The 17,163-nt window shown below is 46.5% G+C and overlaps 1 protein-coding gene across 1 annotated transcript in view; it reads right to left on the reverse strand.

Annotated features, from left to right (window-relative positions):
- The window catches only part of CCDC88C (coiled-coil domain containing 88C), a gene marked incomplete at both ends in the record, with an annotated part of 92,812 nt that extends 78,429 nt beyond the window's left edge, over positions 1-14,383 (reverse strand). The window contains 3 exons of the mRNA XM_084270463.1: positions 5,666-5,774; positions 14,102-14,202; positions 14,324-14,383. Coding sequence (XP_084126589.1) covers positions 5,666-5,774; positions 14,102-14,202; positions 14,324-14,383 — 270 coding nt within the window. The remainder of the gene's footprint in view (positions 1-5,665; positions 5,775-14,101; positions 14,203-14,323) is intronic.
- Between the last annotated feature and the right edge of the window lie 2,780 nt (positions 14,384-17,163).

Genomic DNA, 17,163 nt, shown 5'->3' on the forward strand with positions numbered 1-17,163 from the left:
TTTCAACTTAATGCACATAAGAGCACACACCACTTCTAGCATTCTGGTGTTTACTTTGCTAAAGACTGGATGATTAGCCCACTATAGCAGACTAGCCCTCCTAGTAAGGCAGATTTCAACTCACAGAAGAGTACGTTGATACTTGCAGAACTTTATTTATAGCCTGCATACTGTTGCCAGCCCATAACTTGTGCCCAAATCTGGAGGTCCAACTTTGAATTCCTCTTTGCAGTCCAGACAAGAGCTCTAAACCTGACTCTATGCTTCAACTACAGAAGCAGGAGTTGTTTATTCATCTGGAAGCTACTGGTATTGCACTCCTGCAGCACCAAACCACTCACACCAACAGCCAAACTCACAGGCAGCTAACTCCCTTCAGCCTGATAAAACCCCTGCTGTTTGTACTTGTTTTACACAAATATAGAGCAGCCAAGTACAAGGACATGGGTCTGAAGAAACATGCCTTAAAAGGCATCCCTGCTCACCATTATCTCTGAGCCTAAGTCAGTAAGTTTAGGTGGGAATGGTGATAGTCTCTTAAAAGTCAGTGAATGGTTTTATCTTTACTCCTCCAGATCCTTACTTGAATGATAGTGCTAAAGGGGTTATGAGTTTCTCGGTTCTGAAACCAGTTGTGGCTGTGCAGCTTCTCTGAGTACAATCCTTATTTAAATGAAAAGTATTTCCAACCAAGCATGAAGTAATCTGCTAGGCATTTAGTGGCTACAAATGCAGGGTACACAGGCAACAAAAATAAAGCCACGACCACATTGCAGCATTTCTTCCTAAAACATTTCTCATCCATATATTCCAGATGTGGCCACAATACCCATGCAGGGACTAGCTAAAGAATGATCACATTCTTTTTTTATTCTCTCCATCAACCTCAAGTTTTTCTTTTAAATAAGAATTTTTTGCTTGAAAGTGCAGTATATATTGGGGGGGTAGTTGCTAGCATTTTTTGAAGGTTAGGACTTGACATCAAAACAGATCCTTTCATAAATTAATTTTTTATACATGGGTATCCAAGTGATTTTTAGTTCTTTAGAAAAAACACTAAACCCAGGACTAACACATGAGCAGAAGCAAAGCCACTAACACATGAGCAAAAGAAGAAAGCAAAGCCACTTTGTGATTTCCCTACCAACCTGCCTTAAGCCTCTTCCAAAACTCCATAGGCATAAGCATGTTCTCCAAGTGTTGCAGACATCAGATCAGCTCTTACACAGACACTAAAGCACAGCAAAGGGGTAGGCCAACACCCCTCAGATTTTCTAACTTCTTCCATCATGAGAAGTGACATAACCAGCAACACTAACAGCCTTTGTATATGTCATTGCAGCTTAAGGGTGTTTTTGTTCCTTTTGTGTTGGGTGGTGGTTTTTTTGGGGTGGTTTTTAACACAACATTGCCAAACTCTGCCAGAAACAGGAAGGGTGCAACACCATTGTGAAGATAGTTGCCACAGCTAGGATTAACCAACTTTTTTGGAAAAGCAGCACAAGGCCTGAGGGAATTAACTCTCTGGCAACAAGGGTAAGAGCACTTATTTCAGTGAAGCCAAACATCATGCAGTCTTGCAGTACTCACGCTGGTTTTCAAGCCACTTTAATTGGACCAGTAGATAACCCTTAGAGAAACTAACAGAAGTATTACAAAGTCAAGGCAGAGCTCAGGAATAGCAAGAGACTTTCATCTGTGTTGCATTGGGCTGGCAAGTGCCAGCTTAAGGATCAACATACCCAACTAATTTATCAACACAAGGCAGAATACAACATCTTCAGACTAATCTGTTCACATACACTGTTCAGTTGAAGTATGTGGTGGAGCCTTCACCCTTGGACCAGGATCAACAACACCTGCACCAGTGAGAAGTGGATAAGCATCTCTTCTCCAACACACTCTGTTCCCTATTGACCCCCTTAATCAGCATCTTCACCACACTTACAGATAGTAACCTGTAATGGTCTGTAAGTATTATTCCCTACCAAGCCATTTTAAATGTCCAAGTCTCTAAATGCAATCAGACCAAGCAAAGACACATAAAGCTTACACTACAAGCAGTGAACACATTCTGCTGTGCTCAGCCCTTTCCCCAAGATATGGCACTAAATCCAGAAGTTTTATGACCAGCCATTTCTCCAGTGAACCAGTGCTATGACAGCTATTAAATGCAATTAATGACAGGTTCTCCAGAACACTCACGATACAGCATGAACAGCAAATTAATTTGCCTGATTTCAAAAGAGGGGTCTCAAGCCAGTAACAGATCTGCAGAGGCTCAATTGCTGAGAGTGGGAAAAGCAGAGATGTTTCCTGCTACCACCAGTAACAAATTGTATATACCTAATGAAAAACACATACACCCCCAAAGCCTGTGGCAGCCAGTGCTTTCCCTCATTTTAGGAGACTTGGCACTATGATTTTCCTACATTTCCAGTTTTATGAAGCTGATAGTTGTGAGAAGGAACAGGTTTCTGAAGAGTTAGTGAACAAATTCAGTTTGCCAACTTCTAGAAGTGAGAAGTTACTTGAACTGGAAAGAGACTTCTTCACTGCATTTACCCCTCCTAAGTCAGGCCTGCTGAAGCACAGGTAACAACTGATTTTTATGGCTCAAAACAAAACCACATTCCACCAGTAACCTGGTTTGTTCATGGTTGTTTGCAGGCAGACCCTCAGCTTAGTAGATCCACAAGTCCCCAACACTGCAGAGCATCTGGATTCATGCTTCTGAATTAGACCTGTTCTTGTTTTCTGAAGTAATATTATCTGTATTAATGTGAATTTTACTTTAACAAAGAGATCAGCTATACAGATATATAAGAAAACTGATATTAACTACAGATATACTAGACAACTAGATGATCTGAAATGTCAGCTAGCTTCTGAGTTAATTTTCATAGACACTTATGTCACCTTCCTTGGATACAGTTTACAGTACTATGAATTTACATCATATTCTTGATTGTTCCTGTCCAGTGCAGAGAGAGGCATGTGTTCTTTCACACCTACCAATCTTCAATAAAGCACGAGGTGACACTTTCTAGGAGACCTGGTCTATCAAATTCAGTAACTAAGGTGCAAACTTGACTTGGGACCAGTAAGTGAAAGGGAATGTAAAATGTTAATGCTAAAATTGTGTTTTCAGAGCTTTTGCTTCTCTTGAAGCAGCAGTAAATTTGTATTCCTATTGTTTGTCAGGAACTCTGCCCTCACATTTCCAGTCTGCAACCAAATATGTATGTTTCCACTGAGCAAGGCAACACCCTCATTTTAACTTAAGCTAAAGTATTAATAATACTACTTGGTGAAACAGTGCCCACAGTTTCAACTTATTTAAAATCATATCCAACATTTGGGTGAGACCTAACTATTTTATATATTCCAGAGCATCCATTTGGTTGCATGTTAAAAAAAAAAAAGGCCAAAGACATCTAGTAAAAGCTACTTATACCAGATCCTGAAACACCTGAAATCGCCCAAATACCTGGCAGACATTAGTACAGCTACAACATTATACTCTGCATCAATCACACTTAGAACCTGGTTACAGCACATATAGACTATGGAAAGACTACAGCTGCACACCACACCACATGAAAGGGAACCTCAGATTAGCACAGAAACCTTGGATTTGCCCTGAAGATTTGATTGCAATAAGGGCAAATTCTTATATAATGTTATCACCACACACCAAAAAAAAAACCCCAGGGATTTATTTTCAACTTTGTTGTAGTTACAGATCTTAGGGTCCATACACAAAGAATGATCAGCTCCTACAGCTATTTTCTTTACATACAGTATATATAGTCTTCAGAGAGCAAGACTGACTCGCTCTCTGAAATCACTGTTGTGCCTGCTACTGCAAGCCTCAACTATTGTTTCCCCACTGAAAACTACATCTTAATCTATTTCAGTTGTTGCTAGCTTTATTGGATTATGATTACACAGCTCAACAGCTAGGTCAACAAGACATCAAGCAACATATCACATGATTCTGAATCACTTTTCCTGAGTCTGATCTCTCTTCATCTACTCTTAAAAGAGATCAGACTATCAGTTCCAAGATAAGAACATATTTGAATAAGAAAAAACTATAGTTTTGACACCTGAAGGACCTGACTCAAGACTGTAATTCCTGTGGCACTGCGTAGAGAACAAGACAGACTAGTCCTGTCCCTGTTCCTTTAAGATGATCTGTCTTCCTTGTACAAGCCATATACATTTACATTGTTCAGTGAATTAACAGTGAAACAAAAACAAAAAAACCCTTCAACCTCTAGTTATGACCAAATGGAATTTCCCCTTAGAAATCACAAGTCTCAGGAATGACAACACACTGCATGAGCATCTTCAGTTCCCAACAGTGGCGACAGTACAGCTGTCTTCAGAAACACACGATACCCTCCTTGTATCATCTCAAGTCCAAGTCACACACTTCAGTGTTCTAACAGGCCACTAGAACTTGCACAGCTGAGTCATCCACCCCATCTGACTCTTTCCACAAATTCCCCTCTCTTTTTAGGCTCCTCTAATCAAATGCAGAAGCATAGTGGCAATATCTTGGAATAGCAGCAGGCAAGCTGTGAAAGCATCCAAAGGCAATACCACGATTCAGCACCACATCTCTTCTGTATTTTGAAGTCAAAGCCAATACACAGTCTCTTCTGTATATACAGAACAGTCAAAGTGTTCAGGATGAGCACACCAACATTAACTCCTACAGTTTAGTAGGTCTGTCCATTATACAACTGAGACATATACAAAGCAGCATTGTAACAGTCCTCAGTGGTTTCAGCCTGGTTTACACTACACAGCATTCAAATCTGGCAAAAGGGTGTAAGAGGGAACAGTAGAACTGTTACCCCTAAGGAGTCTAAATATGCACTGCAGTGCCTATACAGAAATTCTGTTTAGAGTAACTGAATTCACTCCTGTGGCTTTCCAGCAGCACCCAACATGTATCTAACTCTGCAAAGGTGCTCAGCTGTCACTACTCTGATTTTAGAGGACCATTATTACAGCAGAGGAACGCTGATGATCAGTTCAAGGACATCACCTAGAAAGTGACGAATTCTTGCAGTCACCCTGTGCCTAAATCTCTTAGAGGAGTTTAGAAGAAGCAACTGCTTTAACACCCAAGAGCAGGTATGCAGCATAAGTCTACCTTCAATATAAGTACAAATTTATTTTTCCTAATTAACAGTATATCAATTTGATGTTTATATTCTAGCATTAAAAATATTCCTTTGTAATGATTTATTTGCTGGCAGCCCCTCTAAGAGAAGGCTACTTGTTTTAAACAAGTTTTATAACCAAAAACATAATTCTAATTTCAGCAAACCCCTTCACACACACACAGCCCACAACCCCAGCACAAAAGAACCTTTTTACTACATGTTTCTCCAAGTGCCCTTACAGTCTTACAGTACAATTTCTTCTTTAAAAGATGGGGCAGGGAAGCAGCCTCTGGCCATGAGGGACAGCAAAGGTAGCTGTACTGTCATTTCATAAGGAAAGCATGGCTGAAAGTACTTTTTATACAAACACAATTTCCTCTCCATTTTCTGCTGCAAGTTTCTCTTTGAGCCATCAGCCCCTGCACTAGATGAAGTGTTATAGCAACTGCCACAGACCAATGAGCAGAAAGCAGAAATCTCACCTGATAGTAAGTCTTAATGTTTCTGACTAAGATGGTCAGATTTTGAACCCGGAGAAAGATGTCATTATTTACGTGCTTGTTGACGCGTTGGTTTGTTGGTCGAGGATCTCTAAGAGGGGAAAGAGAAAATGAAGCATTATTAGCTTACCCAGTGCTAAGACTTCACACCTCAATAATGCATCAACAGGAAAACCCTTAAAAATTTACCCATTAAACGTGCTGATGCAATTACACTGGATACATACATACTAATTAATGACAGAATAAGCCCAGCACCTTTGCACCTACGTACGACTTGGCAACCTTCCCGCGCACCAGAACGCGGCCTACTTGAAGTTAACCCACACAGCAACTCAGGGCAGCTTCCCTGCTTATTTATACTTCCCTAAAGCAAAGAGCATATTTCGTTTGCACACATAAAGTAGTGTGATAAAGGGTTTATCTTACTCAAATAAAAGGGGAGCTTAGGAAAGACTACCATGCCTTGGCTTTGGAGTTTTATGACAAGAAAAGGGTGTTCAGACATGGTCAGTGATCACTGTGCAAACTGTACACATTGAAGCAAAAAAGGAACACCATACTTATATTATCCCAGTATGATCTAACTAGATGTCTCCCACACCCACTGTGTCACCAAAACCAGCTCCACTGGGGTCTAATTTGACTGGGCTTCAAAATACAAACAATATACATCAATAGGAAGAGATACAGGCAAGACAAGGAAAAAAGTTGCTGGAAAGATTTTATGAAAAGCAAACTTAAAATTAAAAAAAAATTGAAGAAAGCAAATCAAACTGGTACCTGAAGCAATTTTATTTTTAGAATAAAACACGGCAAAAAAAAAGCTGTAAATAATTTAGTATGAATATGCTCCTTCAAATTCTGTGTACACACACTAAAAAAGAAACCTGAAAACCTTTATCTGCCAATGGCAGAGATCAAAGCTTTGCATTTCCCCTCTAATAAAGACTCTTATCAGCAAACTCCTACACAATCCAAACACCTGCCTCCCACAGCTCTGCTCCGGCTGTTAATTAAGCCATTCACAGCTCTTCCAGCGCCAAAAACTGAACTCAGGCACTGACAAGGAAATAAAAGAGGAACTGATCCAATATTTAGTTTTAAAATCTATCTGCCAAAGTTTACATTAAGTATGTCAAAGAGCTTTTTCTGTTTTGTGGTTTGTTCTAATGCACAACTATCCCAAAGCACATCTCTAGTGAAATCTTTGCTATAGGTGGATAAGTATGACAGAATACAGAGATATATAGAGAGATGGGAGAAAACTGCCTTGGCAGCAGATAAGATCAGACACAGTATTCATGTACCAGCAAAGTGAAGTACAGATGGCCAAAACTGGCACTGATGTAAACAAGCCAGACCCTCCACTGCCTTTACAGCAGCAAAGGATTTTGTATACTCATTGTCACTGTAAAATTATGAACAAAAAAAACCAAAACAAAACAAGAGAGGCAACTGTAACAAACTTCTAGAGTCAAGTCTGTAATAAGTATTCCATTTCACTGCTGCTCAGGTACAGGAGCACAGAAGCTCTGCCCATATACAGTGTGACAGTTTGCATCTTCAGCAACACAGCATGTTGGCACTCGGGCTTGAACTCAAGAGAGAGCCTTGCCTTCCCTTCCCTTCCGCAGTCTCCCAGCTGACACTGGACACTGAGCCTTTTCAGGCAAGATCACAACAACAAATCAGGAAGGTAAAAGGAGAGAAACATGGTAAAGTAGAGTCAGCCTACAGTTCTCTTTGCACATGAACACTCATGGCAGCAGCATGCTGCCATGCCACTGACACATGACCCCTGTCTACAGCCAAGGAGAAAGTTTTGACTATACTGTGGAGTATGCTCCGCTATACCTTCTAAAACTGCACAAAGCAGGGCAAAAATCCACAAGATGCACCCACTGGCCACACCAAAGGAGAGGCAATTTCTTCAACAGCCGTAGACAGAGACTGCAGGACCTGGATGAGGTTTTCAAAGGCACACAAGATGCAACAATGCCTCCATCCAAGGGGAGACCTGCTCATCTTTTGGCACAGTGGAGCTGTAGCCTTTTACAATAACATAAGCACCGGTAGGATGGGGCTTCTCAGAAGCCATTCTGGAGCTTTTATCCTATCATCTTCATTAAGGGTAATTGATTGCCCCAAGAGCCCTTAATGCCACTGACCTCAGGGTCCTCTTAAACTGTAGCCAAGCTGCAGCACAGCCACTCTGTCAGTCCTGCCCCCCCCCCCCCCCCCCCCCCCCCCCCCCAGACAAGGAAGTTAAAAGCTTTTCTGAAAACAGAATGTAGCTAAAAAAAAAAAAAATGACAGTTTGGATTTCTGAATATGTTGTGTAACCAACTTTCATCCAGCACCTCAGCTCACTTGACAGGAAGGACCCTTTGCACAAGATGTGAAAGGCCAGCACACCTTACACTTCCAACTACCACAGGGTTTATTGTCTCCACAGGGAAAACTAAACAATTCCTCCTCAACAAGCAACTGGCCATTTCTTATTTATTTGTTCACATGTTTTTTCCTTAATCCTGGATCAGATAAGCTCAAGTAGTGACTATAGCTGACCTAGCTCCACAGCTAAAACCTTGGAGGATCTGAAGAAAATTGCTTTTGGAGGCAATGGGAGATTCCCCCAAAAAAACAAGTATTTATTCTTTTCCGTTTACCAGGTAAACTCAGTTTCATCCCACTGAACTTGCAAAATGTCCTTTGACTTAACAAGCACAGGGATGAACACTCCTAAGAATAGAGCATTTGAGGGATGTGTTTATTCAAAAACAATATATTTGTTGCATTTTTCAAACGTATTTTGTGCCAGACTGCCTGTCTGGAATAACCATGCCACATTAAGTCAGCTCAGCTGGATTGCTCCTGCTGCCATCACCTCCTCCAGACCACTCACCAGGCTCCAGAGACATCTCAGGGGACAGGGAAAGGAGCAGAGAGCAGCCCAATGGCAGGGGAACGGGGCAACAATGCCCAGGACTGAGCAGACCTGGGGAGGAGCGAGTGAGCTACCCAGTCACACGTCCTTACCCACGTCCAGAGGTGAAAGGTAAAAAGCTAAAAACCTGAAGAGGTTGAGGGACTCAAACACTACAACCTGAACAGCCTGATCTACAGCAGGTAAAAAAAGAGGAAGGGGAAGTGGAGTCCTCAAGGAAACAAAAGCATCTGAGTAAAATTATACCTGAAGAGTCAAATTCTGTGTTTATAGATGTTTTCCCCCTAAAGATGACAGAGCTGTTTGTACCATACTCAGCACATTACAGCACCTGTTTGGTTGGTGAAACCTGTTTATGAAGAATTTTACACAAAGAAATTCTTTCCAAGGATCATATTGACAATTACAGAGATTTTTTTTTGCAACATTTACAAGGTAAACCAGACAGATTTCTGTCTGAATGTACCTGAAAAAGATTCCTGAATACAAACTCAGTAAGATGTTTATTCAGTCCTTTGACATTTGGTCTTTCCCTTACACAGAGATACAATGAAAACAATACCTTCTTTTTAAAAACCACGTATTCCTCCAGATCAAAAAAGTCATCTACACGAGACTGAGGTGGTGTGACTAAAGGAGATACTTTGCAAACCAGTAAAAAACACTAAAGCCAGATAAACAGAAGTCTCAAACCTCACTATATAACCAAACATTTTAAAGTTGTCCTCTGGTCTGCACAGAAGTCCTCTGTCTTTTGCAGGAGCACAGAGGAAAGAACCAGGAGACAGAGGCCAAGTGACAAGTTCAGCAGGCATTGGGCCAGCAGCACAAGAGCTTGAAAACACTTTCACTTTTAAAATTCAAAATGACACATCCCATTTGAGCAATTTCTGACAAGTAGTTTTGATTAACACAAAGGAAGCCCACAAGCCAGGCCCAAAGGTTACAAGATGCCAGAAGGAACCAGCTGTGCCCAGTATCCCCTGGCACTCTGCTCTGCAGATAGCTAGCTAGGTGGAAATACACCACTCCTCAGCCAGCCCAATTCTCCTATCATCCAGCTTCTCCTCTATCATAGAATCATAGAATGGGCTGACCCCAAGGATCATAGAGCTCCAACCCCCCTGCCACAGGCAGGGACACAAACCTCCAGCCTGGATCTACACAAGGTTGCCCAGGGCCCCATCCAAACTGGCCTTGAACACCTCCAGGAATGGGGCATCCACTACCTCCCTGGGCAGCCTGTTCCAGTCCCTCACCACTCTTTCTGTAAAAAACTTCCCCCTAATATCTAATCTAAACCTTCCTTCCTTTAGTTTTAATCCATTCCCCCCTGTCCTGCCATTGTCTGCTCTTTTAAAAAGTTGAATCCCCTCCTGCTTATAAGCTCCCTTCAGGTACTGGAAGGCTGCAATGAGGTCCCCCCACAGCCTTCTCTTCTCCAGGCTGAACAAGCCCAGTTCCCTCAGCCTGTCTTTGTAGGGCAGGTGCTCCAGCCCTCTAATCATCTTCGTGGCTCCTCTGAACCCTCCCATCAAGTGGGATGACATCACTAGGGCCAGCAGGATTTCTAAATTGCCTAGAAAATGGTAGAAAAATGTACTTGTAAATGAGATTTTAAATGGAACGGATGCATATCTAGCCTTCCATTGCTACAGACCACGTGAAGCAGGCAGGCACTCACAGGCCTATCACATGGTCTACATTGAGACGACAGGCTGACAGCCCCACAGACCATGACATCTGCAACTGAAATGCAAAAACTTACTATTGTGCATTTTAATTATGTGGTTTTAATACAAGTAAGGGTTTTATCAGCTGCATTCCCAATACACATTCCTGTTTGCTAAGTGTTTGAACAGAAAAAGCAGAGTCTACTACCAATTAGACAAATTGGAATCAGTTGATATGAGAACATTTACGTGCTTATAGACCTGCATGTGTAAGTCCCCATACCAAATCTCAAACAAAACTTTCTGTAAGTTGAGCAGGACAAATATCTGTTTATGCCCACAAGTATTATGCCACAGCTGCAACTGTAACCCTGAATGCAGTCTATGCAGCGTCATCACAAGCTAACTTCATACCAGGAAGTGACACACAACCATCTGAAAAAAGTTCTGTAAAATTTGTCCACAGAGAAGCTTTGTTAACCTGATACACGTAAATCCACCAGCAAAACAGAAGGTCAGGACACAGCAGGTCCACTTGAAGATTAACAGATGTTTTTGTACACTGAATATTCAGCCAGTACAGCAAGCCTGCAAAGCCAACATGTCCTTAATGCACAATCAGGTTGGGGGGTACACAGCAAGTGAAATCACTTATTTACATAAAAATTACATGAAAAACCATTTGTCTTTTTTTAAAATCTGAGTGGGGAAACCAAAAGCTGCTGTCAGTCTCTTCCTATGAGAGCTCATTAAGCATCTAGACACCACTATGGAGAACTAAGCAATCCTCAACACTCTTTTTAAAAGGGTCTTGCTTTGTTAGGGATCACCAGCAAAGCCCAACAGCTGGTTATCTACCAGCCACATTGCTGCCAGAATCTGCCTAAGCCCAAGCCAGATTCCCTTCTCTGTGCACTGCAGCTACATTTGGTGTGCCCAAGCAAACTACATTTGACAGAGGGCTAGCATTCCTGGTGGGAGGTCCTTTCCAAGGATGATGGAGTGAAGGCACAGCCCTGCTTTCACCTCCTGCCACACAGACAGCAGGAACCCGCAGGCAGGGAAAGAGATAGATGTCACATCTCTCTGGTGATGTAACTGCCTCGCTGATACAAACTCAGCACCTAAAAACAATCACACCACAACATCATGTAGCTGGGATCTCTCTATCCACTTCAAGATGCCAGACAGCATTTGGGCAAAACACAACCTATTGCTACAGAAACTACAGGCCGACCAAACTCGCACAGCCACTCATGCCTCCAACAGCCAGGGCCTTACTTTCACCCAGCAATCTCTCTGCTCAACAGGTGTATCTGGATTTCTTCACACATCTACCTGTATTTCTGGCCATAGACTAAACTTAAAATCTGCTTAGCTTCAGGACAAAAGTGTTTGATTTTCAATTATTAAAGTCCAAAGAATTTGGCTTTTGAAATCTTTGCTGAAAGAAACCTGCTGATCTGCAGCAAAGTACTGCATCACACCTGGTGTTTACATGCAAGCTCACATGCCCATGTTATCTGTGTTCCAATAAGCAGGCAAGCAGGATATTTAACCAAAAAAATCTCAAAGTAAAGTAACACGAGTGAGGAGGCAGCTACCCACATCAGGAAGCAAACTCTTTGACGCTGACTCTGCTACCCCCCTCCAGCCCCCCCCCCCTCCCTGCCTGCATGTGCATGCATGCATTTGTGCTTTCAGGCAATCAACACCATCACAGCATGGCATATCAAATTCTAGCAGATTTATCAAAGGCCCTCATTAATACAATTTCAGCAGAAAGAAATCTCAAGCCAAGCCCTGAAAGTCATCTTCAAGGACCAGGACTTGAAAAAATAAAACCAACCCCACAAACTGATGAGCAAGCATTTTAAAACACACATTTATTTTTCTATTCTGAAAGCTCTGTGGAGCAGAAACACGCCTTGCAAGGCTTTCCTGATTTACAGGCAAGCAGTAATTGCATTGCAGTTTCTAAAGGTTAAGTCAGGAAAAAAGCAAAGTTCATAATCAGCACCTCCCTCGAGCACCTTGCTGGGCTGGGATACATAAACCCAACCATGATCCTTCAAGTTAAACAGTCTTGGGCTCTGGGTAGAAAGCTCTTGTTCTCAAGCTCTTTAGATACTGTTAGAAGCACTGACAGTCACCTAAAAGGGGCAGGGAGGCCTGATTGCATACAACAGCACTGTTTCCTACTCCACACTGCTTGTGCTTCACTCACTTATGCTTCCTGGGACACTGCTGGCACAGATGCTTTTTCCAAACTTATTTCCCTGACTGCCCAGGGCACGTAAATATGCCAGGGCAATTCTCACAAACACATTAGCTAACAAAACAGCAACTAGTGTCCCCACACTCAGTCAGCCTATATGCTTATCTTCATTCCAGTGAGATCTTACAATACACCCCCTGTCCCCAGAGCACTGGTCATAAATCAAAACCCAGTTTCCCACATCTTGGAAGACTACAAGCCTGGAGCAGAATGCTCATACTCAAAGCTCTAATTTACTAAAAGATCTCTTTTTATAGTGTAATTCCTCTTTAAGAAATCTTAAAAATTACGTCTTCTCTTTACATCAGGTTTCAATCCCAATTAACATTTTACATCACTGGCCAAATGGGCCAACTGATCTAGATTCCGTTCCAAATCATGAATCCTCACCTCTGGATAGCTTCACTATCCAAGTTTCACTACACAGTTTCCACTGTTAGCAACATCAAATTGGAAGGAAACCGAATTACTTTTTCAGATGGAGCAGCCAGGTACCAGAAGATAAGAAAACTTGCTGACTTGAGTGGATGGGGCACGGGTTGTGAAGCTTTTTAATCAGAGTTAGTTTTTTGTAATTTCACTTCAAGATTCTAACATGAATTCTTAATTTAAGTGCTTGGACTTGGCTTAAGGTTGCAAATCCCTGGTTAAGCTTCAAATAATATCATTCACTTAAAGAGCACAGTGCTAAATTGAGAGATGTTTTAAAGTCTCTTCCCCTGAAAGTCAAACCCTTCTCCCTTCATACTCTTTATGAGACATGTTTCAGTTTAAAAGCAAATCCAAATGCCCTAGAAAACAGTCGTGCACTGCACGCTGCAGACCAGCAACAGAAAAGGATGTGGTTAAAAAACGCACAAGTTCATTTAAGAATTGATTCCAACGTTTCAGTATTTTCAGTGTTTGCTCTTTTAATCTATATATGCTTCCTCACACCGCTCTTCAAAAGAGACGTCGCTAAAGTCGGGTTTTCCCCCTAATTTATGTAATTAATATCTGAATTTACAGGATATTAGACACGCTTCAGATGAAACCCTCCCAGTAAAGCCTCGTATGATAAAACACTTTCATTTCCTCCTTTGCGCTGCCGCACGCCTCCCCTACAGCGTGTACGAACGACTCAGAAAAAGTAACTGGGGTTTGGAGGGAGGGAGAACGCAAAACCCACACACCACCCAAAAAACCCTAGAAAAACGTAAAAAGCAGCTTTACACAGACCCGGATTACTTCGCTGGGGGGGGTTCCCTTTGTTTTTGCTAACTCCAAGAGCAACCAAAAGGAGTAAAACGCAACCCCGGTGCTTTCGCCCGGCACCGGCCCTTCCAGCCCGCCCCAAAGCTTGCCGGCCGAAGCCGCGCCGGCGCTGCCCCATGCCCCAGCACCGGGCTGCAGCCCGGGAGCCGACCCTCTCCCCGGCAGCCCCGGTGCCGCCCGCGGGAGAGGAGCCGAGACGTGCTCGGCGCTGCCGGACCCCCTGACCCCTCTCCGCGCCCCCCCCCCACTGCGAGCCCACTCACATTTGCAGCATGATTTTGTTCAGGACGACGCCGTCCACCAGGTCCATGTAGATGCCGAGGTTGTCCTCGTCCCCGCTCCCCAGCGCCCCGAAGGTTTTCACCTGCCAGGAGGAAGGACAGCGGGGTTGGGGGGACGGCGGGAGGGCCCGGCCGCCCCCCCTCGCCGGGCCGGGGGCGCCCAGCCGGCAGCCTCCCCGCTCCCCCCTCGCCCCCGCCGCTCACCCAGGTCACCAAGGGGCTCTGCAAGAAGAGCTCCAGGAGCTCCGAGACGGTCACGTCCATGTCGCCGGGGCCCGGCTAGCGGCGGCGGGAGGCTGTGGGAACGGGGCCAGCTCACTCGGGAGACAAAGGCGCGGAGCCCATGGCCCGCCGCCCCGCTGCCCGCCGGGCGCTGCCTACAGGGGAAACAATGCGCGGCTCATCGCTCCCCGCCCCCGCGCAGGGGGGAGACGCGCGGCCGCTCGCCGCCCCTACGGTCCCTCCTCCCGGCGGCAACAGGCCGGTCCCCCCCTCGCCGAGCTCGCCCCGCAGCCGCGGGAGGGTCTGTCCGGGCAGGAATGAGGAGCGCCGGGAGAGAGAGAGGGACTGAGAGGGACAGCCGCCCGCAGCGAGTTCCCCACAGGCCGGGCGCAGAGGCGCGAAGCTCCCGCGAGGTTACTCCGCTCCGGCCGCCGCCGCGACGCTACCTGTGGCGGGGCGCGCCCTTGCCCCGGCAATTAGGCGCGGGGCGCCGCGGGGCCGTGACGGGCATGGCCCGCCGCGAATGAGAGGCGCGGAGAGATGAGCGCCGGCCAATGGCCAGCGCTGCTCAGCGGCCGTCGGGGAAGGCGGGGGCGGGACTGGGACCCGGGCGAAGCAGGGGGCGAGCTGCGGGCGTTGCTGTGGTGCGCGCTGACCCGTTCGGCTTCGCTTTGCCCGTCGCTCCTCCCGGGAGCCGCCGTCCCCGCCTGTGGCGGCGCGATCCCTCGACTGAAAGTCTGAGGGGAGGGGGGGGAAGTCGCCGGCGGCGTCTGTCCGCCCTTCTGCGGCCGGCCCCGGCGCGGCGCTGCGGAAGCGGGAGGTGGGGGTGCCCCCCCTACTCCCCATCCTCGCGGCGGCGCCTCGTTCCCCCGCTCGAACCGAAGCGGTGCGGGGTCCCGCGGCGGGACCAGCCGGCGGCTCTGAGGCCGGCGCCGCAGGGCGGTTGCACCTGCGCCGGCTGCTCGGCCCGGCCCGGCGCCGCGAGGGCCTCTGCAGGGGCCCGAAGGGGAACCTCGGGGGAACAAGCGCGCGGCACGACCTGTCGCGCGCACGTCCGAAGCGGAACGCGAAGGGGCGCGAAGGGCGTGACGTCACCGCCGCTTCCCCAGCGCGCGGCAGCGCTGCAGGTGCCGCCGCGGGCTCCGGGCGCGAGCCCTGGGCGGAGGGACGCCGCTGGCTGCGGGCGCGCGGGCCGAGCCCCCTCGCGCCCAGGGCGGGTCGCGTTCGGCGGGCGGGGCGCGGTCTTTCCCTGGGGGGGGTATTCCCGTCCCAGGTGATGTGGGTGGCTGCAGCTCTATTTATCCCGGTCTCAGACCTCGAGCACAGAGCATTCCGTGCGCGGTGTGACGTCGCCAGGTTTGGTCCGTGCCGGGGTTCACGCCGGACGCTTTGCCGAGCCTTTCATGGGCGCAGTCCGCGCTCTCCCTGCGCGCAGCGGCCGCTGCTTCGTGCATCGTACCCAACGTGAAAAACACATCCTGGGTCTCAGAAAGAAGCCAGGCAACAAACTGAAACTCCTTTTAGTACCAACCACTTGATCCTACGTACACCCCTGTGGGAGGGGGGTGGATGTCTGTGTGCCTGTGCTTGGCCTGAGGGAGGGACGTCACGGCTGTCGCTTTGCCAGAGTGAGCTGAGCAATCCACTGCTAAATGTCAGGCCTGTTGTCCACTGCAGATTGGGTTTCGTGAAGATCCTGATTTCAGGAAGCCCTGTAGATATGGGCAACCCTGTCCATTTTGGTAGCGTCACCTACACGTTAGTGAGGTCAGGCTTTGTGTTCACTTCTGAGGGAGTAAACTGAGCAGGAAGGGAAGTTTGCCACCGTGCCAGGGTAACACGGGGCCCATCTCCCTCCCTCAGTGCCTGGCAAGGTACTTGTCCCTGAGTACCAGCTGAGGGGAAGGTACCACCATTGCAGTGCCCACAGAGAGCAAGATTTGCCCACAGAGATAAGAACCACTGGGATTCCCACCAAAGAAAGCCAGAGTAGCCCAAGCCTCAGGCTTCAGATTTGCATTTGGATGGATCCTGGTATTCCATAGGAATGGGCATAAATAGTCAGTGGATGTGGTACTTAAGACATGCAATGGTGAGTGGAGGAAGAGTGACTCCTGGCTGCTAGCTGGACCTGGCCGGTGTGAGCTGACACTTGTTTACAAGCCAGTACAGCTCTTCCTCTCCCAAGTTTCTTGAGAGGATGTATCAGGAGGGTAAATTGATCTTCTATTGAGCCGTGTACTCTAAAAGCATTTCTGAACAGGCAAGGAAGGAGGGTTTCTGAGGAAATCATCTGTGGTAGCTGGAAGTAGAAACAGACATGCTTTTGAGCATCACAGACAGCTCCTGTTCAGGTGTAGAGAGATCAAGAAGGGTGCCTCAGAGGAATGGACTGCTATACTTTAACTTCTTGTGATCTCCTGATTTGTGAACAGATTTCATTAAGTAAAGCTTTAAAGCTGTTACTGTGGTACTCAACAGGGGAGGGGGGTGTTCACCACGAGAGACAAAACAAAACGACCTTAATATTTGGAAAAGATGTAACCCCCTCCAGAGAAGGCGGGATACAAAGGCAAGAATGCTTCCCTACATCTCATAAAGCGGGTGTAGCGTGTCGGCAGGAGGAAGCCTCTACAAACTCCTGAAGTGAAGCGGGAGTCGCCGGGGCCGAGCCAGGCGCTGCCAGCAGCAGGGAGATAGATGCCTGGAAGGCGGCGCCGCACGGAGCTCGGCTGCAAGCCCAGGCTGCCATCCCGGGAGATCCAGCGGGGGTGCCGCTGGGCGCCGAACACTCACACCTCACCGAGGGTACGGCCTGTGCG

Source organism: Gallinula chloropus (assembly GCF_964237585.1).
Source record: "Gallinula chloropus genome assembly, chromosome: 14".
NCBI classification, from domain to species: domain Eukaryota; kingdom Metazoa; phylum Chordata; class Aves; order Gruiformes; family Rallidae; genus Gallinula; species Gallinula chloropus.